Source organism: Camelus dromedarius, chromosome 25, assembly GCF_036321535.1.
Source record: "Camelus dromedarius isolate mCamDro1 chromosome 25, mCamDro1.pat, whole genome shotgun sequence".
Taxonomy (NCBI): domain Eukaryota; kingdom Metazoa; phylum Chordata; class Mammalia; order Artiodactyla; family Camelidae; genus Camelus; species Camelus dromedarius.
The window spans coordinates 13507459-13533807 of NC_087460.1; the positions used below are offsets into that span (position 1 = coordinate 13507459).

Consider the following 26349-nt stretch of genomic DNA (forward strand, 5'->3'; position numbering starts at 1 on the left):
TCCACTAATATTATTATTATTATTATTAATTTTTCTTCCTCCTGACAGGTATCTACTTTGAACTTCTTCCAGAGAACGCAGTGACAGTTCCCATTCTTGATCTCTGGCTTAGTTCCCAGGGAGACTGCCTCGTGTCATATTTTATTCTCGGTGTCTCCCAGGCTGGTTTCCTCACCGTAAAAATTAGTGGTGGGGGAAGGGACCATCAATGAGCCTTGAGAATGATGGGCTTTGTCTCATGATGGGTGATGTTAACACTGTGGGGCTGTCTGCTGGCCACATTCCTGAGTCAACCACTATTATTATGAATGATTACATCAGCGTCAGTTTCTGACTGGGCATCTCTCTCAGGGAAACGCACAAAAGAAAGGGATTCAGCAGACACTGAAGGAAGGTGGGTGCAGAAAGAGAAGGGAAAAAGCCACAAACTTTGTGAATTTGTAAGGGTGGCTCCAGACTTGTCTTGTGCTCAAGAAAGGGAGAGGCATTGTGTTTTTTCCAGTCCTCCGCTTCCAACACTCCACCCCCTTGGCTTTGGAACTGGAATCGTGGTATTAGTTCAGTTCCACTGCAGGTTAAACCAGCTTCTGCAGGACTGTCTGGGAAACTAACCATATCTCTGTTGCTGCAGGGAAATGCATTCCAAGTTCCAAACAACTGACCTACGCACTTTTGGAAACCATGGTAAATTGACGGCTTCCTGTACATGCTGACAAAGAAAAATCACAATTTGTTACACTGATAAACCAATCATTCTTTGATGATCAGTCTCTACGTAGTGATCTTATTTTTGGTTTTGTTTGGCCTCATACAACGTGTGTGATATAGGAGACTTGCTAGGCTAGAAGGATCTGTTTCTTCCAAGTTCTTGGTTTAAAAAAAGAGTCAAAGTGAAAGTGTCTCTTGAATAGTATTTTTTCAGGGACAATTTCATGTTAGCTTTTAATGGTGCCAGGTGATATGAAAACCAACACTTGTACATGAGATTAGATAAAACACAAAATTTAAAAGGACCTGCTCCTTTGCTTATAGTGTAATGAGATGAAATGAACATGCACGTTGAAAAACAGAAGACTGGGTTCTTTTTCCACTTGTCAATCTGTGTGAGCAAAAGATTTAACACCTTGGAGACTAAAAAAATCATTAAACTCATTTTTCTTATGAATAAATGCTCATAGTAAGCTCACTTGAGGTTAAATATTTTAAACTGTGTTGATAATCTGGATTAAGTAAATACAAATTTAGTTTCATTTACCCAATAAATATTTACTGAATGCCTGCTAAGGGTTGGATTCAGGTGAGGGCTGGAGGCTGGGGGAGGAAAAGTTCCAAGATGCTAGTTTATTTTATTTAATAACGTCATGAAGATGATGAGCGATGTCATCCAAGGTAGAATTTTTAATAACATTTAAATCACCTAGAAGTCTTATCTCATTCTTCTTATAGCTGTCATTTCTATCCTTGTAACATATTCTTTCCTGGTTACCCCTTAACCCTTAAACTGACGGTTCTGGCCAAAGCCCAGCGACGGGCTGTTACGTGAATCTTTTAGTTTCACTCCCTTCTCTGCCTGCTTGATCTGTTCCGGGTCTCAGCCAGCATTTCTCAACCTTAGCACTATTGACATTTTGGTTCAGAAAATTCTCTGTTGTGGGGGCTGCCCAAGTAGCACCTGCCCCCTCGTTGTGACAACCAGAAATATCATTAGATGTTGCCCAATGTCCCCCGAAAGACAAAAGTGACCCCAGTTGAGAACCAGTGTTCTGGGCAAACACGCAATCCTGCCACATGACACACTGAACAGGAAGCTGTTTCTACAAAAACTTCCCCAAGGTGCTGTGGTCTTATCCCCCACAGTGTGACTCTCCCTGGCTTCAGATGAGTTCCAGGTGCCTGCCCATCTCTGAGTGGCAGTAACTCCCTCCAGCCCCAGGTGAGGATTCAGGGCCAGGGCATGGATCGTGCTGGCTTCTACTGGCCGCTGTTCCACCTCGCAACTGGATTCGCCTTTTCCACACAGCGACTTGCTCCATGTCTCCCGCAGCTGATTTATAACCCCGTGATGTGTCTTTAATTACAGAGCTGTGCTACCTCAAGTGGTCGCAACGTTTCTAAACACAACTTAATGGACCTTCATCTTGGCTTGTACAAATGTCAGTATTACAATACAATCAAGCCAAGAGCCTTCTCTCTCTCTTTCTCTCTCTCTCTCTTCCAGATCTTCTTTCCAAAGTAAACCATACGTGGTCCACTCCCTAAGCTTATGTCTTTTTTTTTTTTTTTTTTGCCCCTGGGATCTAGACCACTGAAAAACGGTCACTTGGAGCCATCCCAGGAAGTTCATAATCAAGCTTCCCACCGCGTAATTCCTAATTCCTCTTGCCAATTGTACCTTGTCATGTTTTGATGAATATCCTCGTTTCAGTTTGTCCTACTCTAAAGATTTTTACGTATATCTTTTCTTTCTTACATAGTTTGCTTTTGAGGTTTTTGGCAAATCCACAGAAGACAGAGCAATCCCATGGTTTGTCTGACTTTTTATCTTCCTTTCATTACTGGAACACAAATCATTTTTCTTTTATAAGATAATATATTTTAATTTCTTGAAATTTTCAGAAATTTGCTGACATAAAGATTTTTATTTTATAATGCTCATGTCTAGCCAGGACTACCAAATTCTGGACACTTCCTTGTCCCAACTCAAGAGAAAACATATTGAAAATTCACAAATTCAATTTATAATTTCACCTCTCAACCTCGAGTTGTTCTTCTTTCATCATCCTCCATCTGGTTTCCAACTCCGTTATCATTTCATTCAATGTATATTTATATCACACATAACATTGTACTGGAATTACACTGAGAGTGAACCTGGGTTTAAGTCCAACTGGTACCACTTATTATATGTACTGTGCAACTGTAGGCAAGTTTCTTAGCCTCTCTGAGCCCCAGTTTAACCATCTGTAAAAGTCAGATATTTTCTTTGCTCATTTCTGGGGTTTTGTGAGAATTAAACGAGATCACGTAAAAAAAAGGATTTCTGGTTTTAAAAACTATACAAATATAAAATTTTATTGTTACTTCCTTCTGATCACCTTCCCTCACCCACCCCACAACTCCACCCCAGACATGCTCTGCCACTATTATAGTGGCATATCATAGTGCTTCCTACTCCTATTTCAAAATCGTCTCAGATTTTGTTTCGCTCATAACTCTCCAACTGTAAGTGGTGAATGAAAATACTCTCATATGACAGATAAGAGAAATAAGACATATATCAGGAAAAATAAGATAAAATGAGGAAACAGCATGCTTGAGCAAGTAGTTCAAGTTTTAAACACACATAAAATTGCAACATGTTTCAAATTTAAATAAAAATCCTCTAAAGACCTAACAATTCTTCATCCAAAAGATACCATTAGAATTTTTTAGTTTCAAAGTAGTCTGTCCATTAATGATACATAAACATACAATTATTTTGGGTTTCAGATGAGAACCATTATATTATCAAACATTAAATGGTAATAATTCTTTAAAAGGATTGTTTTAGTCATTACACACTGCGTGTTTGACTCTTCTGAACTGGACTCTGAACTCTTCTGAACTATGAGCAATTACCTTCTCTAGTTCTTGGTCTTGCCGATTCATCAGTGTTTTCCAGTGTTCGTAAAGCTCAACATCTTTGGTCTGAATGTCCTTCAAAGTCCCCTCTCTTAGTACACTTCCATCTTTCATGGCTATGATCTAAGGAAAGCACGCGTTAGAAGAACTGCGACAAAAATCCTTAATTGGCCAAGTGAATTAGCTGTATCTCGGAACGCATTTCTTAACGTGCCTATCTATTTACATAACTGTAACGTAAAATTAATGAAACTTCTTTTACACTCTTACCCAGTCGGCATGTGTTAGATACTGTAACTTGTGAGTCACAAGAACGAGTGTCCTCTTGTCATCTTGGAGAAATTTCAAAATCCCTTCCTGCATTAAATGATCACTCAAATGAATGTCCAAGGCAGAAAATGGATCATCCTACAACAAGTAAAACGAAGAGATGATGAAATTTTTTTTAATATTCTCTTCGGCACTAAATTCCTCTAGAAAGCAGAAAACACAAATAACTCAAAGCAAAGTATCCCACAAATGCAATTTATAATAAACAGACTCTGAATAACTTTAAATTATGGAAAAAGGTATTAAATTCAAAATGAAGCTGCTATTTTCTCTTTCACCTTAAAAATAATTCTAAAAGTAAATAACAGTATTCAAAGTGGCTTGAATTCTTATGTATAGAATCTCCAAGTTGAAAACCCAACATTACTCAACAACATGTAACAATAAACCAAAACAAAGAATGAAATGATAACTGAAGTAGATGGATTTTAGGTAATAAAAATGTGCACAGACTCTGGACCAAGATGGCAATGTCAGAGTCTCTTGAATTTTCCTCCTACCACGGATGCACTGAATATACAGCTACACATGCAGCAACTCCCTCTGAAAGGAATCCAGGAACCAGCTGAGTGATGCCTACACATTAAGTGACTGAGAAAACACACACATCAAACTAGGCAGGAAAGGATGAGACACACTCTTGCCATAAACCCCAGCCCTGGAAAATTCACAAATACGTGGAGATTGAACAACATGCTCCTTAATAAACAATGGGTTAAAGAAGAAATCAGAGGAAATCAAAAAGTATCTTGAGACAAAGGAAAGTGAAACACAACATATCGAAACTTACAGGATGCAGCAAAAGCAGTTCTTTGTTTTGGGAGAATTTTATAGCAATAAATGCCTACACTAAGAAAAAAGAAAGAGAGAGTGGCCAAGACGGTGGAGTAAAAAAGCTCACCTCCTCTCACAATCACACAAAAATCATAACTATCTGCAGAACAACCATCAATGGAAAAGACTGGAACCTACCAGAAAAGACCTTCTACAGTAAAAGACAGAAAGAAGGAACCACAATGAGACCAGTAGGAGGATTGGACCCTCAATATCATCAAATCCCATACCCTCCCTGGGTGGGGGAACCACAAACTGGGGAATAAGTATATTTCAGGGGTTCTCCCACAGGAGTGAGAGTTCTGAGCCCCACGTCAGGCCCCCCAGCCCAGGGACCCGGCACCGGGAGGAGGAGCCCCCCAGAGCATTAGGCATTGAAGGCCAGTGGGGCTTCACTGCAGGAGCCCTCCAGGACTGGGGGAAATAGAGATTTCACTCTTAAAGGGCACGCACAAAACCTCACATGCACCGGGACATGGGACATAAGAAGTAAACTTGACAGGAGCCTGGGCCAGGCCTACCTGCTGGTCTTGGAGAGTTTCCTGGAGAGGCAAGGGGCAGCTGTGGCTCACCCTGGGAACACAGGCATTGCTGGCAAACATACTGGGGAACATTGTTGGCCGCTGACATCTTGGCTCATTAGCACCAAGACCTGGTCCCACCCAATAGCCTTCAGGCTACAGTGCTGGGACGCCTTAGGCCAGACAACTAACTGGGTGGGGACACAGCCCGGGCCAACAGCAGACAGGCTGCCTCAAGCCTATGGTGCCCACAGCTGCTTCTGGGCTCGCCCCTAGACCCGGCTCAGCCCACTGGAGGGCCAAGATCCAGCTTCACCCACCCGTGGGCAGGACCGGCCCCTCCTGCCAGGAGTCCGACCAAGCCTCTGGACCAGCCTTATCCACCAGGCAGGAGACACCAGAAGTAACAAAACTACAGTCCCTAGATGCAGGCCAGATCCGAACCTGGGACCAGCTGGGCCTTGACTTTGCCCACTAGCAGGCCAACGCAACCTTCAAGACACCCCAGACCCCATACACAACTGTGTCAGGAACTGATACTCCCCCACTCCCCCCTCCCCCGGCGATGATCTGAAATGAGCTCTGAGATCCTGGGGCCCTGCAGCCAGACTCCAGGAAGCAGCTCTGCCTACCAGTAGACCAGCACTCACCCCAGGATCTGGCTTCACTTGCCAGTGAGTGGGCAACAGACCCAGAGTCTTCGGGACTCTGACTCCACCCCGTCGTGAGCCAGGACTAGCCCTGGGGGCCCCTAGGATTCTGCAACCAGCCACCTCATGACCAGACTCCCCTAAACAGTCTGCAGCATCTCCATGAGGCAGGGCCTGGCAGCCAAACAGACCAGCGGCCAGCCAAGCCTGCCAGACTGCCCACAGTCAGCCCGCCACAACTGAGGGACCCCTAGCTTGGGTGACCAGCGGGGTCTGCATTGCTGGGATGCACAGGACACCTCCTACAAAGGGCCACTTCTCCAAGGTGGAGAAGTGTAACAAACCCACCACACACATAAAAATACAAATAGCAACTTAGACAAAATGAAGTGGCAGAGGAATACGTTTCAGACAAAGGAACGTGATAAAACCCCAGAAGGAGAACTAAGGGAAGTGGAGACAGGCAGTCTACCCAGGAAGGAGTTCAGGGTAATGACTGCGAAGAGGATCGAGGAACTCGGGAGGAGACTGGATGCGTGGAGCAAGAAGTTAGAAGGTTTTAACAAAGAGACAAGACAAAGAACAACCAAACAGAGATGAACACAATAAGTGAAATGAAAACTGCACTGGAAGGAATCAGCAGTAGACCAGGTGATTCAGCGAAAGGGTCAGTGAGTTGGAAGATTTACAAATCTAGTTTTCAGACCTCTTTCAGAGTTTTCACTCCATCTAATCTCGAATAGTAATACACTCTTTGGGTGGACATATATTTTGGAAATAACCTCTTAAAAATATATTCACTGATACAGCACATTTATAGATGCCACGAAACCTTAAAAATAACTAATATGCTTGATACATAATTAAGATGTTTTCACATGCCCTTGATACTGTGTAAAGGGTAATTCGATAAAGTTTAATTAGAGAGCAGAGCAAAACGTAAAACCTTTTAATTAATTATTTGTACAAGTAAGGCCCTTAAAGCTAGAAATAATGTCTTTTTTTTCCTTTACCCAGAACAGAAGATGGGACTGAACATTCATTAAGCATTGATGGGTGAAAAGGAGGGAGGAAGTAAGGAAGGAAGAAAAAGAGAAGGAAAGAAAGAAGAAAAGGAGGGACAGAGGTTTGGAGGAAGGTGAAAGGAAAGAAAAAGACAACACAGGTAGTAACCTGAGAGTAATAATGTTTTAAAAAATGCCAGAGAATCTTAACTGATCAACCTAAATGTCCACTGACAGAAGACTGGATAGAACACGCTTTTTCAAAGGGACTCTGACAGACATTATTACATCCAGAATTTTAAAAAGTGATAAAAATTATATTATTGTCCAAGAATTAAAAATACTAAGCTTACTTATAGTCTAGAGAAAAGTAAATTAAGGCAAGTTATGACAATAATATTAAAATGTTGAACTATATAAAGAAATATATTTGCTGCTGCAGAAACAGACTGGGAACCAATTAATGGAAAACAGACAGAAGCAGATTTCAATTCTGTAATAACGTTCCAATAATAAGAGCGACCTGCAGCAGACAGAATGATGGTCCCCAAAGATAACTATGTTTCACTTCCCAGAACCGGTGACTATGTTACCTAACCCAGCAAATGGGACTTTGCAGATACAGACATACCTCATTTAACTGCATTCCATTTTATTGTGCTTCACAGATACTGTACACGGGTTGAGGCAACCCTGCGCACGACGAGTCTATCGCGCCATTTCTCCAACCACATTTGCTCACTTTGTGTCTCTGTGTCACATTTTGGTAATTCTTGCAATTTTTCAAACTTTTTTCATTATGATTACCTTTGTTACAGTGATCTATACTCAAGACCGTGATGTTACCATTGCAAAAAGACTGACTCACTGAAGGCTTAGATGACAGTTAGCATTTTTCAGCAATGAAGTATCTTTAAATAAAAGTGTGTACGTTGTATTTTTAGATACAGTGCTGTTGCACACTTAACAGATTACAGTATAGTAAACATAACTTTTTATATGGACTGGGAAACCAAAAAAAAAAAAAAGTGTGACTTTCTTTATTTCGATACTAGCTTTATTGTGATAGCCTAGAACTCATCCTGCAGTATCTTCACAGTATGTCTAATGATCAAGATGAAAGACCTTAGATGGGAAGATTATCCTGATGGGTCTAAAGCAATTACAAGAATCCTTGAAAGCAGAGAACTTTCCCAATTGTGAAGAGAGGGAGAAGAGATAAATGGTCAATTAAAATGATCAGAGATGCAATGTTGCTGGCTGTGGAGATGAAGGAAGGCAGCCTTGAGCCAAGGCATGCGAGCAGCCTCTAGAAGGTGGGAAAGGAGAGGAAACGATTCCTTGGAGCCTCCAAGAAGGGAACACAGCCCTGCTGACACTTTGCTTTTAACCATGTGAGACCCATGTGGGATGTCTAACCTACAGAACTGTAAGATAATGAATTTGTATTACTTAAGCCACCAACTATGACAATTTGTTTTAGCAGCAATGGAAGCTCATACACTGACCAACAAGGAAACGTTGCTTTATTTCGATATTGCCGAAAGATAAGCAGTCTGTCTTCAGAAGAGAGTCATCAGGAAGCTATTAGAGATGATACACAAAGCCATCCTATAACAAATGGCTGGGAATCCACAATAAGTTAACCCTATGACTTCTTTGAATTCCATGATTTACAGTCGAAGTAAGTAAGGGTCATGAAACTGGAGGCAGTGGAATGAACTGGGATGGAAAACCACACTCAGAGGACCTTGGTCTCTTTCAGATTTTCAGGTCACTTGGTCCTCAGGTGGTTCAATCATTCACCTGATTGATCCCAAAATTCAAGAAGTGGTTTCTAGTTGTGGGTCTTCCCATTATGAAAAAGATTTATAATTATGTAGATTGCTGTTAGATCCTTCTGTGGCTTTTATGGTGTTGTTTTCTGGAAAATATGGGCAACAGGTATTCTTAGGGACACTAACCTGAAATGAATGTCCAGTACCATGCCCAAATTCTACTCCTATCCCTAGTAATGAACCCAAATTTAGTGGAAAAGTCCAAAACCAACCCACTTTTTGAAGATGTTTGAAATTAGATGGAATGAAAACTCTAAGGGAGGTCTGAGAACTAGATTTATAAATGGTTAATAATTGCACAGATGGAGGAGGCAAGCGAAGGATGCATTTACATTGCCTGCTGGTCTCTGGTATAAACTGTCTACTCGTAAGCTGATTATGGCTGCATCCTGCTACAGGAAAGAAGCTAGAGCAAACTTGTAATCAACATAATCATCAAATTTTATTTGTGGATCCATAGGTAGAACCAAGTTATTAACCCAGGATATACAAGAAAAATCATCTATGGAGCTTTTTTAAGATACATTTTTTTCCTTCCTTCCTTCCTTCCTTCCTTCCTTCCTTCCTTCCTGCCTTCCTTCCTGCCTTCCTTCCTTCCTTCCTTCCTTCCTTCCTTCCTTTCTCTCTCTCTCTCTCTTTCTTTCTTTCTTTCTTTGACATTTGCATTTTCCTAGCATAGTCTTTATTATTATTTTTTTAAATGAAGTATAGTCAATTTACCATGTGTTAATTTCTGGTGTACAAAGATACATAATTTAGACTCTGCCTTTGCGATTACAGTTATGATTCAGTAGGTCTAGGGTGGTATCAAGGTTTCTAAGAATCATTTCAGGAAGCTTCAGAGTAAATCTTCCCCACAGCCTGAGTTGCATACCACTGGAATGAAGTATACACTTACCTACCCCTACGTCCACCAAGAGTGTGTTTTCCAGCCCTTCTTACCTTGCCAGCAAATATAAATGAGAAGACCTATGATCCTGTCCAGCTCATCCAGCACCATCCACACTCTTTCATTAATGATCCTCATGGTTAAAATAAAAAAAAACCCTTATAAGCAACCACTTGGGCACCTCAATCTCTTGGACATCAATCTGGATGCACCAACTCTCACCTTACCTATTGATCTGATTTGTACTGTTAGGATTTGTTTCCCCAAATTCGCTGTGATTTCACAAGCTAAACCATCTTTCCTTTAGTTACATGACTTTTCTTTTTAAAGACTCATTTGTCCAGAGGGAAACACGAAGTAGCAACAAAAGTCGAGTCTATATTCTTACCAAGAAGACGATGTTGGTATTTTGATAGAGAGCTCGGGCCACACAGATCCTTTGCCTCTGACCCCCACTCAGGTTGATGCCCTAGAGAAGAAATAGCCATAAATATTCGATTTTCCATTGGTAAATAATCTGTTGGTTAAAAATTCCCTGTAAAATTCAAACTTATCAAAACAAATCTTAAATTGATGGTAATTTATTAAACTGAGATAATATTGGTAAGATAAACTGAGAACTGCTTAGTGGTTAATACTTGAATTGTATTAAGGAAATTTTTAACTGATAACATTAATCCTCCTTTTACTCTGATAGAGAGCTCTGCTGTACAAAAACATTAATAACCAAACCAAACCAAACCAAACAAAACAAAGTGAGTGCTGAGGACTGCAGGTAATCCCGAAATTGTTTCATGAACTGCGTCTGTAGTGTACTTAACTTATACCTCTTAAATTCAAAATTACAAGTTTTGTTTAACAGAACTATACAGCCATGGGCTCTTATAATCAAGTCCTAATTATAAAATTTTTAAAAACTAGTATTTATTGAACATCTAGTATGTGCCAGGCTTATATGAATGGCTTTACAGTCCTTATTTCTCTTATTCCTTGGGGCAACTTCAATACATAGGTATTGTCCCTCACATGGACACTAAGGGCCAGAGGAGTTAAGGTCACACTCTTGAGCACGACACTACGCTGCAATAAAGAAGAGCCACGAAGAACGTAGACTACGGAATCAGACCAATCCCACCCACACCCACAACTCTGATGGGGCAAGTACCTTAATCTCTCCCAGCCTTTGTTTTCCCAGCTGCAATATGCAGATAACAAAACACCCCTATAACAGATTCATTGTAAAAGTAGATAATGCATAGAAAGCCTTTTGCACAGTACTTGACACGTATAAGAGTTAAAAATTTTCGCCAATATTGTTATAAAGATTACCTACAGGTATAAATATTTTCCAGCGGGTCAGAATAATATGATATCAGTGTAAAACACGTTTATACAAAGGAAAAAAAGCACTTGAACAAGAATAAATAGATGCTGACAAGAATGGAAGAAGTTGTCAGAAGCAATCTTAGTTTCCAAACCAATTTAAACTCTGAGTAAGGAAAAACACATTCGATCAAAGGCAGGGACTGCTTTGTTTCCCTTGAGGACTCTCGAGTGGCTAACAAAATGTGACATATACTCAGGTTACTCAACACATACGCAAGAGTCCCTGTGCTCCTGTTTCTGGAATTTGCCACTAGGAAAACACACAATTCCTAAGCTCTCAGATTTGGCTTTGTTCCATGAAAAGTTGAAGACAACTCGAAGACTTTTCTAGATGTTTGTTCATCATTTAATTAAATTCCCCATAGCTCACCCTCTCTCCAATTTCAGTTTGGTCTCCAAATGGTAGTAAGTCAATGTCTGGCTGAAGAGAACAGGCATCTGTGACAGCTTTGTACCTTTGGGAGAAATGGTTTTGGGTTTTTAGATCACTATGAATAGACTGCCCATCAACTGAGTCCCAGGTTCAATGTCTTAGAAGCTGAAATAAACACTTAATTGAACAACTTAGTATATGCTAGCCTCTACACTAGCTTTGTAGATATAAAGATGCATAGAAACTGGTTCCCACTCTCATACAACTATTAAATGGAGCAGAACACGGACACAGAAACAGATAAAAATGTACCTTTTTAGGCACTATGGACGGGCAGGCACAAAGTGCTCCTGGAATATACAAGGGGAAATGAGTGGCCGCTCTGAGAAATCAGCAACACCTTTGTAGAGGGGGCGATTTGTCAGGCGTATCCAGAAAGATGAGTTGTAATTTGCCAGGAATGAAAATGAGGGAAAGGAGGCATAAGGAACCACATGAAGGTCGATAAGTTCATGGTGAGTGTGAGGAACAAAAGGATGCTGCTCAGACTAGAGCATGGGCTCCAGGTGGGGCTCTGTGCCCACTATCATGATGATGAAGGGAGGGAAAAATGGAAGACAATGAGGACTGACAGCACTCAGGTTGGCGTAAGGCTGGGACTGGAACTTGGAATGACTGGAAATACTGGAATGACACGGGGATTGGTAGTGCTAGGGAAAATATCAACAGTTTCACTTTCTCCATCACCTGCTCTTAAAATAGTCAAGTCATTCTTGATTCCTCCCTTCTCTTCTCCCTGCTCCTATCTGTCTATTCTTATTCTAGAATGGCTTTCTGTCAACCATCTCTTCTTCTTCCATTTCCATGGTCACCCCCAAGCGCAGGCAATAAACACGGCACGCCCAGATTGTTGTTCCAACAAACTTCTTAATGTCTTTTTGCTAATTCAGATTCATTTCATATAAATCTGTCATGACACTGCCAGATCACATTTACTTTGTTAGTCCCTTTTCTAACACGTGCTGTGTCTCTGGAGAATGCACAGAATTATATCCAGTTGGCTTTTAAGGCACTTTACTGCCTCATCTGAGCCTTCCTTTGCAATCTAGTTTGCGGCTGTCAATATACACAGATCCCTTTCTCTCCGGTTTGTTCCCAGGTCCCAAACAATCCCATGTAATTCGGGTTTTTCCTCCCACACTGTCTGCTTTCAGCCTCTCTCCCCTTTCCTCATGCCTCTCCTCGAATCTCATTCTCCTTGAATTTCAGGGTCACCTCCCTTAGGGTCTTAATACCCTCCCCACATCTTGGGGGGATGGCTTCAGGAAGGGGTTGTGCCTTTGTACCCTCCACTGGGTGTTTAATAACAGATGGTAGAAAGATGGCATATTCTGGCTGCTCCCAGTAACTAGACCCCTCAGACCCCACATTCTTCCTCTTCTTTCCATTGTTAACCCTCCTTCTGCTCCTTACTGGGATTTTTTTTTCTGTTTACCCATCATCCCACATCCACTTCCATTTTGGCTGTTTAATTTTGGTGTACCAACTGTTCTCCATAAATGTATAGGATGAGTTGAAACTTCCAATGAGGCTTCTTTTATAAGAGTTGACTCAACAGACCTGGTGATGAGGATGGAAAGAGCGCAAGGAGAGAAGAAAGGAAGTCCTAGTATAAAAGATTCCAGAAACTGTGAACCAGACAGAGGGATCAGAAATAGCTTGTTTTGGTTCCAAATTGCATACATGCAAAATTACCTCTGTTTGTTGAAAGGACTTCCAAAGGTAATATTTTCTTCCACTGTAGCATTTAATAACCATGGCTTTTGAGCTGCATAAGCCACAGAGTATCTGTTCCTACTGGAAAATGGAAAAGAAAAACAAAACACCAAAATTATGCAAAGGTGCTTTGCTGCATTTGTAGGTTAGTGTAACTAAGAAAAATTAAAGTTGATAAAACGTCTCAAAGATGGAAATGGAGAACTTCTAAAAAAGAACATTTTAACACCCATCAACCTTATTAATTAATGGTTAAATAGTCCATGAAATTAAAAGGATTAGAACTTAATTAAAACTTCACATGGTATGCAAATTTGATTTTGCTATACTAAAGAAGTATGAACTGTCAATGAACTATTAATTAAAGGTATGAACTATTGATTAAAATTTTATTTTCTAAAATGACTATACTTTAAAGTAATTAAAAGATAAATAACAATTTAATAGCCACTGATATTTCATTTTATTTTAAAAGCACTTTACATATCTATGCATTTTATGTGAATACCTTTAAAAAAGACAGGAATTGATACTATAATTCTAGTATGTGTTTGTGGCTTAATCACATTAACATATTTTAAGGTCATAGATAATATAAATATTTCAAAACAAAAAGCAGTATCTTTAGGAGTCCTATTCAATATTAAAATAACTACACATTAAAAAATTTTTTAAAAACTACACATAACTTCAATATTAAAAACTACACAAATACATATTGAAATAGTTTATTTTTAAAAAGTGATAGCCTCCGCCCTGTCCCCTATTTTTTTTTTTTTTTTGGCTTACAAATTCTACCAGATGTCTATACATCAGATTTTAATTTGCAATAATTAGGAAAATACATGTGAGTTGAAAAGAAAGAAAAGGATGGGACTAGGGTAGGAAGGGGGTCAGCTTAAACATCACACTTCCACAGTTAAAGGTCTGTAAGTACGAATTAAGGAATTAAAGTTAAAAGAGAGTGTGGTTAAAAAAAAGAGTCATTAGAAATGCTCGGTCATCACTTTAAAACATTCTGTCTTAGGAGTTTAGAAGACGTGATAATGTACAACAGGCTGGTAGTCTCTCAGATAACCACATGTGCGGTAACAGTGGTTCCCAACCTCTGGCGTGTCTGCCTCCCTTTTCACCGGGTGCTTTAAGGGTATTTTTTTTTTTCTTTCTTTCTTTTTTAAATAGATGAAGCACTTGGCTCTCTGTCTCTAGCTGAGAGGCAGATTTCATCACCATTTAACTCATAAACAATACACATATTAATTCTTGCATTCTGATTTTATGAAATCCCAAATTCAATTTGCTAAGAACAGTTTGAATTTTAGCTGAAGCTAAGACACGTGTGACTCACGGAGAGGAAAATGGTTGATACAATGGGTCATTTTTTTGGCAAATTAATTCTTTGAGTAACCTCCAAATGTTGGGAACTATTGCTATTGGAAATATGTTAGCACATTTTAATAAATAACTTTGTACATTATCAGAATGAATATAATGACCAGGTGTAAGAGATTGAGTATTAGGTAAAGTCTGAGGAAGTTATTCTTATAAAACGCAGATTAAAATAGAAATAATACCTTCTGGTTGCTTCAAAAGAAGGTTCAGATTCATTTACACTGCAAGTATGGCAAACAATGTTCATTAATTATGAAATATAAATATAGAATGAATACACGCATATATCAGGTAAGAGATAAACATTGGACATATTTAAATGGCTACATTTCCCAAATGGTTTTTGATATTAATTCCAAAGGTAAACCAGATAAGTGATGGTCTTCTTTTATATATTCATCCAGGAAATAATTAGTTTGTAAGCTTCCAAAAGAGAGATAGCACTGTTCTTCACACAAAATACGGGTCCATATAATGGCCTCATTCTAGCCCCAACTTTGCTCCAATTAGCTGTTTAAATTTAGGTAATCTCTCCAGAATAGTTTCCCAGTCTATACAAGGATTTGATATCTCCATGTGCCCCCTTTCAAATTCGAATTTAATCTATTTAAATTCCTAATTAGACACCTTAAGGCAGGAGAAGAAGAAATACTTTTTGTGCTCTAAACTTGAAAGGTTTAAACACAGCCTGGCCCTTAAGAAACTGGTAATAAAGCAGACATGCACAATAGATCACACTGCAACATTTGGGTATAATTAATTACTAATTGATATGATTTATGTAAAATGAGATACATGACTAATTAAATTTAATTATATCTACATTATGAGGAAAAAGCATCTGAAGACATTCATTTTATTATTCTAAATTTTACTATTTTATTTGAACTCTATCATTCTGAAACACCTGAATTCAAAGCCACACACAAAATTAAAGTCTACAGGAACTCTAAAAATAGATCCTCTTTCACTTTGGAAAGCGCCATATGCTTTTGTGGAGAAAATTCACCTAAGGATGTTATCTAGTTATGTTTGCCTTTGAGTTTCTAAAGTTAAGATGTTCACAACTGCACATTTCTAATGACATCTTGGGATGGTTAACAGAGGCAGGGAAAAACAATCTTAGACTAAAAATTCACTCTCAATAATGATTACTCCCTGATTTAAGATGCTCATAAAAATAATAAAATGCACAATTTCCCCAAGTGATATTTTCCACACAGTATGTTTTAGATGCCAAGAAATTTGGATTTCATTTTATTTTTCAGTGGTAAAAAGCCAATAAATGGCCTCAGTGGCTTTAGTTAGTCTGAGGAAGACAGAAAACACATAAGGAAGAGCAGGTGAGTTGCAGAAATTGATGGATTAATTTGCCTATTGGCCATCCAGGTGGAAATGTCCATTAGACATTTGCAAATGTCAGCCCAAACGAGATATGAATTTGGAAGTCATCAATTTTTTTCAATTACCATTGCAGGTCATTGTCATTGGAGCACAATGGTAAGGGTGAGTGGAATGGCAAAACATGAATTTAAGGAGTTCGACAAGGATCAGATCATGAAAGGCCCTTTTATGCAAAGGTGTCTGAAATATTTCTTCTATGCTTTGGCCAGTCATTTAAAGAGGGAAGTAGTTATATTTTCATGTTGAAAGGTAAATCTCACCACAATATAAAGAAAGATGACGGAGTCATTACAGTGAGGTGTTCACATAGGCTATAGGTACCTGAAGCAGGAAATGAAAATAGACAAGAAATGTAAGGACAGACATAAGAAAAGTGATTGGTTGGATTTTTGCAGGCAACGGACAGAGAGAAGAATCTAGGTTAAATCTCTGAGCTCTGACTTGGGCACCTACCGACTGATTCCAGGGGGTGAGGACACAACTTTTCTAAGTTACAGGAAGAGAAACAGGTTTTGGAAATATGAGGGATAAAAGCTCATCTGGATGTGTTCAATTTGCAGCTGTATAAGATTTTTTAGAGGCGCTCTTAGGTTTTCAGATGAAAGATCTTGGCCAGAAATGTACACTGGTGTGTCACTAGTATTTAAAGAGTAGCTGAAGTCAAAGATGTAAATAAAAGAAGGGGATCCTACGGTAGACAGCAGAAAGATTGAAGGAGAATTACAATATTCTTCCTCACTTTCCACCTCCACTTGTATTGCAGCTCCTTACTTTTTGATTCATTAATTTTGTCTTATTCTTCAAATGTAAGTTCAGGTATCACTCATTTATGCCTCCACACCCCCCCAAAAAAAGCCTTGTTGACCTCAACTAATCAACTCGGGTCACCTATGATTTATTCTTATAAAACCCTGTACTTCTTCCTGGCATTTATAAATACTTAACCAAGTAATTATAAAACCATTTTCTTACTTCCTCATGGCCTTCCCTGCTGAACAGTACACTTCATGAGTATAGGGGGCTGGCTTTCTTCATTTAGTTATTTGCCCCAACAACTAATACAATGATTTGCATGTTTGATTGCATAGGTGTGCAATACATATTTTTTAACAAATGAACAAGTAAAAGTGTCATGGAAACCAAGAAAGGAGTTGATTTCTGGGAGTCATCAGTGGTGAACAGTTTCCAAAGCTATGGAGAAGTTAAGTAAGATTGAGAACTAATTATGACAATTTAGCATTTAGGCAGTCATTGGTGAGAACTTTTCAGCCAGACTGCAATGTGCTGAGTAGGAGACCAAGGAGGTTAAGTGAGTGTAGACTATTGTTTTAAGAAAAGAAATGCTCCAGTTGTTTACGAGACAGGCAAGACCTTTATTTAAATGGAGGATAATGGAATGAGCAAAGGAAAACATTAAAGACCTCTATAAGAAAGATGGGTTAAACATTACTGTATATAAAACAGATAAACAACAAGGACCTACTGTATGGCACAGGGAACTATATTCAATTTCTTGAAATAACCTAGAATGGAAAAGAATCTGAAAATATACGCATATATATGTATGTATATGTATAACTGAACTGCTTTGCTGTACACCTGAAACTAACATTGTAAATCAACTACATTTCAATATAAAAATAAATTTTAAAAAAGGAAGAAGGTTTTATTCATGTCATAATGTTCTGAAAAAGGCAAGACAGCACATGGTGGGTCTTCACTTCTGAAGAGCTCTCCTTGGAGGATTCAGACATATTTTTCTTTAAGAATGAAAGTTAAATATCATAAACTAGTTTCAGAGGAAGGAAGAAAAGGCAGTTAAAGATCCATTTGTAACTAGTCATTTCCCATGAACAAATTAAAAAATTAGCTTCTTTCATTTTCCATGTTATAGACAAACTTCTCACATACTAATATATTTAATCAAATTCAATTATGGAAGATAATATTTTTTTCTCTTCCAAAATCAAAAAAGAAAATAGAGTTAGCTCTGAATTCCACACAGATTTTATTTGATTACATGAAAATCACCGGTTCCAAGTCTAGACTCATCATTCACCACTCAATGTGGCCGTAAACAGCACTGAAGGCAACCAAGGAAGCAAAGCGGTCAGATGGACAACCCCCTTCTGGAAAATGGCATCCAATTTCAGTTCTGCATGCAGGATTTGTGTGTATTTTCCTTCAAGAGTCAAAGTTAAACCTGATATTCTAGCTACGTCAAGTTCATGGTTGGAATGGGAAAGAATGACTTCTGCAAGCTTACATCAGTAACAATATTTGGAAGAAGGGGAGCTAATGTGAACGCAAGCATACAATACACTATCTGATCCAGGAAAGCTGACTCAATGTGTTATTATTCCATGATGCTAAGCAAAATCACATGAAAAGGGGTAACTCCTCAATTTACCAGTCTTAGAGTAATTGAGCCACCGTTACAATGCTAATTACACCAAGACATTAGAAAATAGAACAACACAACATGTGGGGTCTGACTGTAGGGTGGTTGATGGCACGGGCAAGATGGAAAGGGGAAAAAAGGGAAACCAAAGATAAATGATGGCTACGTCTCACATGATTATCACAATTATTACACATTCTGGACTCCCTCGCTGGAACTGTCTATCATTTTAGTTCTAGTTCCTAAAATATCAGTAGGAATTATTATTTATCATGACTACTAGAAAAGGACAACTTCAGTCAGGCAGAACATTTGCTTTTTAACAAATACAGAGCACACCCAGATGCAGGGGCAAGAACCCTGGCGTTCCAACAAGTTTAGAGGATTTTTCCATTTCTCCCTCATCTCTCTCACGTTTCTCTTCTGGGCTCCAACATGTTAGACTAGGTCAAAGGTAGCAATTGCCAAGGGAACATCCATAGATGTCTTTGCGTACCAAGTTCTACCCATGTAGCTGTGTCTTGGATGAGCAACGGTACCTTCCTTCCCACCCAAAGTATATATTTCTTGCTGCAGTAAAGCAGAACTTCACTTCATGCCATCTATGAGAACACATTTAAAAATAAAATTCATGGAACCAGAGATACATGCAATGGCAAAAGAATGACAGCAAGGCACTTGGTGCCATACCATAACATTTACTTCATTGTTTTGCTTTATTTTGAACTTTGAAAAATAGCAAACAATTTAGTTTGCTGAAGTCAAGTACTTTTCAGTATTTGTAAGTCATCAGTCTTCAACATTGGTAATTCTAAATTAGCTTTCTCTAATAACACATATACGTTTTTGGACCAGGCACAACAGGTTTTTTCCCTAGAATAAAGAGTAATTGCAAATAACTCTTTAAAAAGAAGGTCAGCATCCTCTGAACATTCTTGATCTGAAAACATGTTTTATCAGATATTAAGGATGCCAGGGAAGAAAATTAAGTAATTCTCATAAATAAAGAAAAATGGAATTTGTGTTAGCTTATCCAACCTCTAAGAGGGTTAGGTTTTAATTTGTGTGTGTCAGAGCCAACCCAACCATTTTTAAAGAAAATTTTAGTCCTTTCTGCTATGAAGAGATGGGATTATTGTGTATTAAGGCAAGTGTTCGTAAAGAGATGATTTTTAAATGAAAGGGATTTTATAAATATTTAGAATTATCTCAAATCTTTCTCACATCTTCATCCTATTGGCCCCAACTTTAAAATATGATATCTTTTATTAGCTTTTTTAAAAAATTAGGATTCATGGGAGACATTTCTTTCTTATTTCTTTAAAAAAAACTTAACATTTATTGAGTAAAGGAGTGTTTTTAATCTCTTGTTTCCCTCTTTGCCTAGCTTCCATGAAACTCAGAAAAGAATTTGTGACTTATATTTTATAAATATGCAGGACACCAGTGCATGGATTTCAATCTATTAATTGCTCAGACTATTATTTAAACTTTATTTTCCTTCTTGATATCTTTATTTTTCAAGCTTTATTATATTATGTTTTTTAAATAGAATCATGTACAACCTTTATGAAATGAGGTAGGATATGAATGGTATATATTTGCTTAAGATAGATGTGTTTGCAATAAAAAAAAAAGGTGTGTGTCTGTGTATGTGTGTACATACTGCTTAGGAGCCCAAGAAAATAAATAACTAGACTGTATGAAATACTTTTCTAATTCCCATACCATTTATTTACCCATTAATAAATTGGTAATTATTATTAACAATGAACTTCGGAGCCAGCTTGGCCCAAGTTGAACCAGGGCTGGGATCTTCAATAACACTAGAGAAGGTTAGATTACAAGAACTTCCTAGAGGTATAAAAATAAAATCTCAAGCTTGAGGTCATGGTCTCTCATTCTTTCTCTCAGTTTTAATGCTCGTGAAACAAGACAAAAACAAAAGCCACATAACTTGATTGTGGCCACCCATGTCATACAATATAATTTAATCCAGTAAAACCTGCTTCTCAAAACCTGCATTCATCCAAGATGGAAGGTGATCACAGCAGGGCACACACTATCTAGTGCTTGACCTTAGGGATCAACAGGAATTTAGCGCGAAGCAAATTTCGGGTAGCAATCCTTCACCCAGCTCTCTGCTAGATCCGCTCTAGTCAGTTTCATGTCTACTGTATGTGAGATCGCCCACCAAGACTAAACTCTACCCTCAACACTTCTCAGCCTCCCTCTTTCACCAACGATACCAAAAATAGGATTTACAGTCCCGCTGTTTCCTGTTCAAGTTCCATATCCAAGTATTTCCATCTCTTAATTGTAGTTTAAAATAGAATCTATTCCAAAAATGCCTGTAAATAGCTTTTACTTATTCTTGTATGCAAACAGCAGACTGAGTCACAGTGGAACTTACAATGGCAAGTACAAAATAATATTAAAGAACATTTCTAAGTCAAGAGCAAGCTTTCTTAACCTCTCAGCACAACTGATATTTGGAGCCAGGTAATTCCTCGTTGTGGGGGGGCTGTCTTATGCATTGTAAGATGTTTAGTAACATTTCCGACCTCCACTAATTAAATCAGTAGCAGCCAATCCCCCCCAAGTATAACAACCAAAAATATCTCCAGACATTGCCTGACGTCCCCTGGGGGCAAAATCACAGCTGGTTGAGAATCACTAGTCTACAATCCAATATCTTAGATAAGCTGTCACCAGTTTCTTCTCATGGAGGGTCTACTAGGTAAGTCACACTAAATAAATAGGATTTATTCTTTATTACACAATTAAATAATATCACGGTTCTGAGTCATTCTATTACTATAATGTGCTTTGAAGAACCCAAAGCAACCAAATATTCAGAAGAAGCACATGTTAAATACTTCCTCCTCCACACCTTTGGGGTTGCACAACGCACCAGTCTGACCTACCCGTATCTCTAACTGGGTACTTGCGGGGTCCAGTTTCAGCTGCGTGTGAAGAGAAAGGACTGATTTCTCAGTCCCTTATGAAGAGTTTAGAAAAAGATTATTTGGCATTTCTTCTCTAAACATGGGACCACTGAGGCTCTGTGTGCATTTAGGCTTTATAAATAATGCAAGTTTTCCATAACTTCTTTATCGGGTGAAATGTATGTTTTATTTCTTTGAGTATTACCCATTTAGCTTTAAAAATCTATCTTGACAATTCCGATCTTACTTAAAAGCAACATACTAGTTTATACTATTACAAATCTCTAGAATAGTTTTACAATTTTTAATTTATAACGTTTAAAGTTTCCATCAATTTGATTTTTTTTAAAAAAACTCTGTGTATTTCCTAGGGGTCCTCAGACTCCTAACACGGGAATCAATTGCTCTAATTTCTTCCCTTGGAAAATCATCAAATGAATGACAAAGCCACAGAGACTGATTAAAAATACACATACTTGCTCCAGTGAACTTTTCCTTCCAGCGTCTGCATCTCACCGAGGATGGCAAGGAGAAGAGAGGACTTCCCACATCCCACTTGGCCCACAATCATGGTTAACTGACCTACGGAAAAGAAACAAAGGATAATAACAGGATGCGATGGAATTCACTTAGTAAAATAAAATCAAAACACGTTTAGAAAAGGTCGTTGTTTTACCACCAATGGTCCAGTTTTGATCTCCAGCAACATAGTATTCTAAACAGCTCCTTTCCTTGCTACATAGGTTTTTTGGACAAGGAAAGAAAAATTTTAAAACATAGCTCTTGATTTAGTTGTCAGCCATAGATTTCTCACCAATGGCGTCAAAGTATTTGTAGTTTTCAAGCAATCTTTAATGTGAAATATACATGTATAATAAGAATGAATGCTGTATTACAGACATTGTGTCAACCCATTTCAGGGTAATTCTGTGATGTTAAACACAATTTTTAAACATTTTCGTTGTATTGTACATATCACTTAGCCTTTTGACTAGCATCAAAATTTCATTGTAAAGTTTAACTTGAACAAATTGTGTACTTGCCTAGTAGTTAGAATTAGTGGTAAAATTAAAGTGTATTTTTAATTTCTTAAGTTCTTACCTGCCTTCCTCCTAACTCTTTTGTATCTGATATGCCCACTGCCCAGGAAGCACTCAATAAATATAGTTCACCGAAAAAAAAATTTTTTTTGTACAGACATTTAATTTTAAGCTGATCTTATCACTGAGGCACTGACCACCCAACACCTACCATATTTTTTTTAAAAACTACGGGAATAACCAATTTTAGTAAAAACAGCAGCGAGATACTTGCTTAAAGCATCTAGATTAGTTTTACTTTTCATATCAACTTATTCAGGAGAAAAAGGCAATTTTGACTAAAATAAATAATTGGGATTAAAGTGATTTGGGCTGTTCTTACTTTGATTTGCATGTATAACAGAAAAATCCCAAGCTATTGACCACGAACCCAAGTGAAAAAAAATTTCTATTCAATTATCCAGACATTTTAAATAAAAATTATTCTATATTTGAGTCTTAAATATCTTGAAAATTTCACCAGTCTTCTTCAGAGATAGAAAACTATTTTCTCATATGCCCTTTCTTTTAATTCTTTCTTCAACAAAATGAGAAATCAACAACTCCATTATTTAAATGCCATAAATCAGCAAATAAACTAAAAACAGTTTATTTGGACACGAAATAACTTGTCAAAAAGTCTACACTCTGCAGTGAAAGCCAGGTCTTACTATTCCCAGTCATTCTCAAAGTGGCTCATGAGCTACACGGAGCAAATAAATTATCAGCAGCATTTATATCTTTAAAAAGTCTTCCGCTCTTTTTGTTGGGCATAATTATCTTAGAAAAACATGGTGCCTGACACTTAACAATGACAAAATTGCATAACAAATGACTCTTACCTGTTGGAATTCGAATATCTATATTAGATAATGTAGCTAAACCACTGCCCCATGAAAAGTACCCATTTGTGACCTAGAAGATAAGAATATAGACATTAAGTTATAAAATTATATAAATATGTAATGTGAGAGAATAATTCCCATTAAAATAAATTTTCTTTTTAAAGCACTTTAAGACTTTCAACACAAAGTGAAACACACAATGGTGAAATTCTAATGTAGAGTTATAACTATTTAGGTGTATAAATGAGAAACAGAAAAGAATGGAAGTGAGAAGAGGGTCTTTGAATTAGTGATATTATGAGGAATGCTAAAAATTACAATAATTTTCCCTGAAAATTTGGGATTACTGGTTCATTAACATGTGAGCATCCTTAGAAACCAATCACCCCAAATATTTTCCAGTGTAACCCCTACACTGATTATTTGCTCACGGCTGCAATTCCCAGAATCCTGGTGATGCAAAGTGAAGAACAGAAATAACTACAAATTGAGTGCACATGTCGAGCACATTATTGCTGGCGCTGTAATGTTAGGCAGGATGAGGGGATATGGGCGTGAGGATCTGTGATAAGGGGGAAGACTGAATTCAAATGTAAAGGCAGGAACTAGGCAGACACAAAAAGTCACCTATTGTATGATTCCATTTATATGAAATACCCAGAATAGGCAAATCCATAAAGACAGAAAGGGGTTGCCGCGGCAAGAGAAAGGGGAAAATGGGGCGTGACTGCTTAATGGGTATGGGGTTTCCTGTTACGGGGATACAAACACTTTGCAACTAGATAGAGAGGATGGTTGCACAACATTGTGAGTGTACTCCATGCCACTGAATTGTTCACTTTAAAATAGTTAATCTTATGCTATGTGAATTTCATCTCAATTGAAATAATTTTTTAAAGGTGTAGAGGCAGGACTTTACACATACCATTTCCTCCCACTGGAAATAAGTAAAAATGAGGAATAAAATATAGTTTGTAAAAAAATCTCATTAAAGCAAGGAGTAAGGAAATGCCAAGTGAATGTATAAGGAAGAGGACAAAAAGAGATGTAAGGCCAATCAAATAGCTAAGATGTTTTAGAAGAAAAAAAAATAAGGTATAAGAACTTGTCCTAAAAATGTCAATGCTTATTCAAAAGTTGTAATAGTCATAACAGTGTACTATTGGACAGACAAATCAGAGAAGAATAAATAAAGAAATATGTGTGACTGAGACAGCACTGAAGGACACTGGGACTGTGACCCATATATGGTGCCTGGACAACTGAACATCATACAAAAATTAAATCAGACCATACTGACTTACTACTAAATGTACTAAAATTACTACCACACAGTTTACTACTGCTGACAATTGACAACTAAAATTATTTATTATTGATTTCTCTCCTAAATCGCAGTCTTACTTCATACCAAACACAAAAATCGATTCTGGGTCAATTAAAGTATTAAAAGTAAAAGATGTAGCTTTAAAGATTTTAAAAACTTATATAAAATGTCTTCATGACTCTTGGCAGGAGAAGTTTTTTAAATGAGGCGAAAGCAAAGCCTTAGCCATAAAGGGAGTTATATAAGCAAGACTACATTAAAATTAAGAATTTCTGATTCCATAAAGAGAGTGAAAACCCAAGCTGTGTAGTGGGAAAAGAGCTTTGTAACATATATAACTGCCAAAGAAATGGTACCCAGAGTTTTTTAAAACAGGAAGAACAAATAACCTGACAACTCACAACAGAGGAGCTCCAAATCCAAATGGCCAATATACATATGAAATGGTGCTCTACCTCATTAGAAAACAGAAAAATGCAAATAAAATCTACAGCAAGATACAATTGCACCTCCTCTCAACACTCTACACACACTCTGGCAAAATACTGGAAGCACTGGTGAAGATGTAGACCAACTGGAATGCTCAATCACCCTTAATGGAAGTGCAAATAGGCACCACCACTCTGGAAAACAGTTGGCCGTTATCTAGGGAAGTTGAGGACGTACCCACCCTATGACTCAGCGATTGTTCACAGCAGCCTCAAAAGGAAAGATAACCAAAAGCTCACCAAAAGTAGGACAGATAAGTAAATTATGGTATATTCATACAATGAAACGCTACACCGCAATGAGAATGAATGAATTATAGTTTCACATAGCAACATGGATAAATCATATATACATAATGTTGAGCAAAAAAAGCAAACACACACATACACACCACACATTCAAACTTGAAAAAACTAAAGTATGCCACTAGGGAGACATACACAGCAAGGGTAAGCAAGGAAATGATGGCTGTAAAAGCCAAGGTGGTGGTCACATCGCTGGGGAGAGAGAGTGCGGCAGAAGTGTGTGTTGGGGGGACCTCAGAGGGAGATGACGATGTTCTTGGTGGTGGTTTCACAGAAGTTTACTTTTTCATCTGATGGTACATATATGTTGTACATATCTCCTTGTAGATATGTTAGATTTCACAATTAAAATAAAAAAAGATTCCAAAAAGACAAAGTTACTAGCCATTTGGGAATTTCCACCACAAATAAACAATTAATTTGAAATTGAAGGTGCACTTGAAACAGCAGTGGTCACTCAGGGGGAGAGCAGTCTCCAGCCCACGGAGGAGCAGGGGTATTTTTGGTTTTTGTAGGGGTTCTGGTGCATGAAGGGTCAATTCTGGGGGGAAAAAATCATGAGAACCTCCCCTTTTTCCATTTGAAATGACAATAAATTGAATAAGGCACATGGAAAAGATATAATATATTTTTAGGCTCCTATTCTATTGAATAGAAAATGTCAATTAAAAAACTGGCTTTTTTTTTAAAGTCACTAATATATTCTCTGTTTTCCAGGCATCTTTGCGAATTGGCAGCATAGCAGACCCTTTCTGGTCTCTCATTAGTTACTTTTGCATAGCTTAGCGGCTCATACCCTGCTGGCACATTGCGATTGTCCAGGGAACTACTAAAGCTGTGTTCAAGATAAATAAAAAATAAATAATAAATTACAAATAAAAACACAAAATTAAAATAAATAAACGCAATAAAAAATAAATTAAAAAAATAAGGCTCT

The 26349-nt window shown here is 37.9% G+C and overlaps 1 protein-coding gene across 4 annotated transcripts in view; it reads right to left on the reverse strand.

Moving 5' to 3' along the window:
* The window catches only part of ABCC9 (ATP binding cassette subfamily C member 9), a 107372-nt gene that overhangs the window by 38037 nt on the left and 42986 nt on the right, over positions 1–26349 (reverse strand). For all 4 annotated transcript variants that reach the window (XM_031443999.2, XM_010988822.3, XM_031443996.2 and 1 more), the window contains 8 exons: positions 23289–23361; positions 21844–21949; positions 14797–14835; positions 13202–13303; positions 11444–11528; positions 10076–10156; positions 3892–4029; positions 3619–3744 (listed from right to left, as the gene is read on the reverse strand). In XM_031443999.2, the coding sequence (XP_031299859.2) occupies positions 3619–3744; positions 3892–4029; positions 10076–10156; positions 11444–11528; positions 13202–13303; positions 14797–14835; positions 21844–21949; positions 23289–23361 (750 nt within the window). The remainder of the gene's footprint in view (positions 1–3618; positions 3745–3891; positions 4030–10075; positions 10157–11443; positions 11529–13201; positions 13304–14796; positions 14836–21843; positions 21950–23288; positions 23362–26349) is intronic.